Source organism: Sceloporus undulatus, chromosome 3, assembly GCF_019175285.1.
Source record: "Sceloporus undulatus isolate JIND9_A2432 ecotype Alabama chromosome 3, SceUnd_v1.1, whole genome shotgun sequence".
Classification (NCBI taxonomy): domain Eukaryota; kingdom Metazoa; phylum Chordata; class Lepidosauria; order Squamata; family Phrynosomatidae; genus Sceloporus; species Sceloporus undulatus.
The window spans coordinates 203,741,692-203,743,321 of record NC_056524.1 but is presented as its reverse complement, the minus strand read 5'-3'; the positions used below and the strand labels follow the sequence as shown (position 1 = coordinate 203,743,321).

Here is a 1,630-nt window from a genome sequence, read left to right as displayed (position 1 = left end):
CCCTGGATGTAATATTCCCATTTATATTTCCATCTGGATTTAATATTCCCTGGATGTAATATTCCCATTTATATTTCCATCTGGATTTAATATTGTCTGGATATAATATTCCCATTTATATTTCCCTGGATATAATATTCCCATATATATTTCCATCTGGATTTAAAATTCTCTGGATATAATATTCCCATTTATATTTCCATCTGGATTTAATATTCTCTGGATGTAATATTCCCATTTATAGTTCCATCTGGATTTAATATTTCCTGGATGTAATATTCCCATTTATAGTTCCATCTGGATTTAATATTCCCTGGATGTAATATTCCCATTTATATTTCCCTGGATATAATATTCCCATCTATATTTTCCCTGGATTTAATATTCCCATCTATATTTTCCCTGGATGTAATATTCCCATCTATATTTCCATCTGGATTTAATATTCCCATCTATATTTTCCCTGGATGTAATATTCCCATCTATATTTCCCTGGATATAATATTCCCATCTATATTTCCCTGGATTTAATATTCCCATGTATATTTCCACACACACTCCCAAACACTCATATGCCCACCCTCAGAAGAAAAGGCTAGATAGATGTGTGTGTGTGTGTGTGTGTGTGTGTGTATACATACATACATACACACTGGCTTTTCTTCGGAGGGGGGTGGAAATATGTATCCAGGTAATCTCATACATGTGCCATCTGTGAAGCTCACTGGGCAAGTCACACTCTCTCAGCCTCAAGGGAAGTGTTAGGGTTAGGCCCTGGCTCAGTGCTAGGGGATCCTGAGAAAGGTAGTTTCACAGAATTCCATAGCACTGAACAGGGGCCGTTACAGCAGTCCTGGATTATTTGTGCAGTGTGTTTTGGGCACTGATGCTGTAACTGCAAAGTCATGACAAAATTTAGTAAACCTGAGCAAAATTCAAGACATTACCAAACAAAACCTTACAACACAATTATTTCCTTACCTTCAGAACACAATCTCCGCAGACAAAGGAGGCGATGAGGAAAATGGCGACGGCCACGACAGATGGAGACAAGGCAAGGAGCCAGCCCCCCCTCGCGCTTGACTCCTCCCATACTGGTAACCCGAATCACGGATTATCGTTCCCATTTAAAATACATCGATTCCTATCCCGGATTAATGGAAAATAGTAGGGTCGAACCTTCTATTTTTTTATCCCGCGTTAAAGGCATTTAAATCGGCTTAAAAAAAAGGAGGGAGATATAAATCGATTTCTAATGGGAACGCATGCGGGGTGATCTAGAACCGTTCTAGGTTTAAATCGGGTTCAAATGGGCACGCTTCTCCCTGAATTCGATTCGTAACCCGTGTTAAACCCCAGTGGAAACGGCCCCACTATCCTCAGCCCACACCTGCCCTAGGTTTTAGAGCACTTATATACAGTGGTAATGACTAAGTGTTGAAACCTGGTGTTACTTCTCATTTATAGCCATACAAACTATTTTTCACAGGACAAATTCTGGTCTTGTGGGTAAGATTTCTGTGTGTCAGTGTATATGGAGGCTGGATATACAATGTATATTTAGAATTCAATATATATGGTGCATATAGGGATTTCAGGATATTGATTAATGTTGGACTTTTGGAAAGAA

The 1,630-nt window shown here is 39.0% G+C and overlaps 1 protein-coding gene across 1 annotated transcript in view; it reads right to left on the bottom strand.

The window, feature by feature from the left end:
- LOC121925927 (hyaluronan mediated motility receptor-like) overlaps nucleotides 1-1,093 on the bottom strand; it is a 95,410-nt gene extending 94,317 nt beyond the window's left edge. The window contains exon 1 of the mRNA XM_042458493.1: nucleotides 982-1,093. Coding sequence (XP_042314427.1) covers nucleotides 982-1,093 — 112 coding nt within the window. The remainder of the gene's footprint in view (nucleotides 1-981) is intronic.
- Between the last annotated feature and the right edge of the window lie 537 nt (nucleotides 1,094-1,630).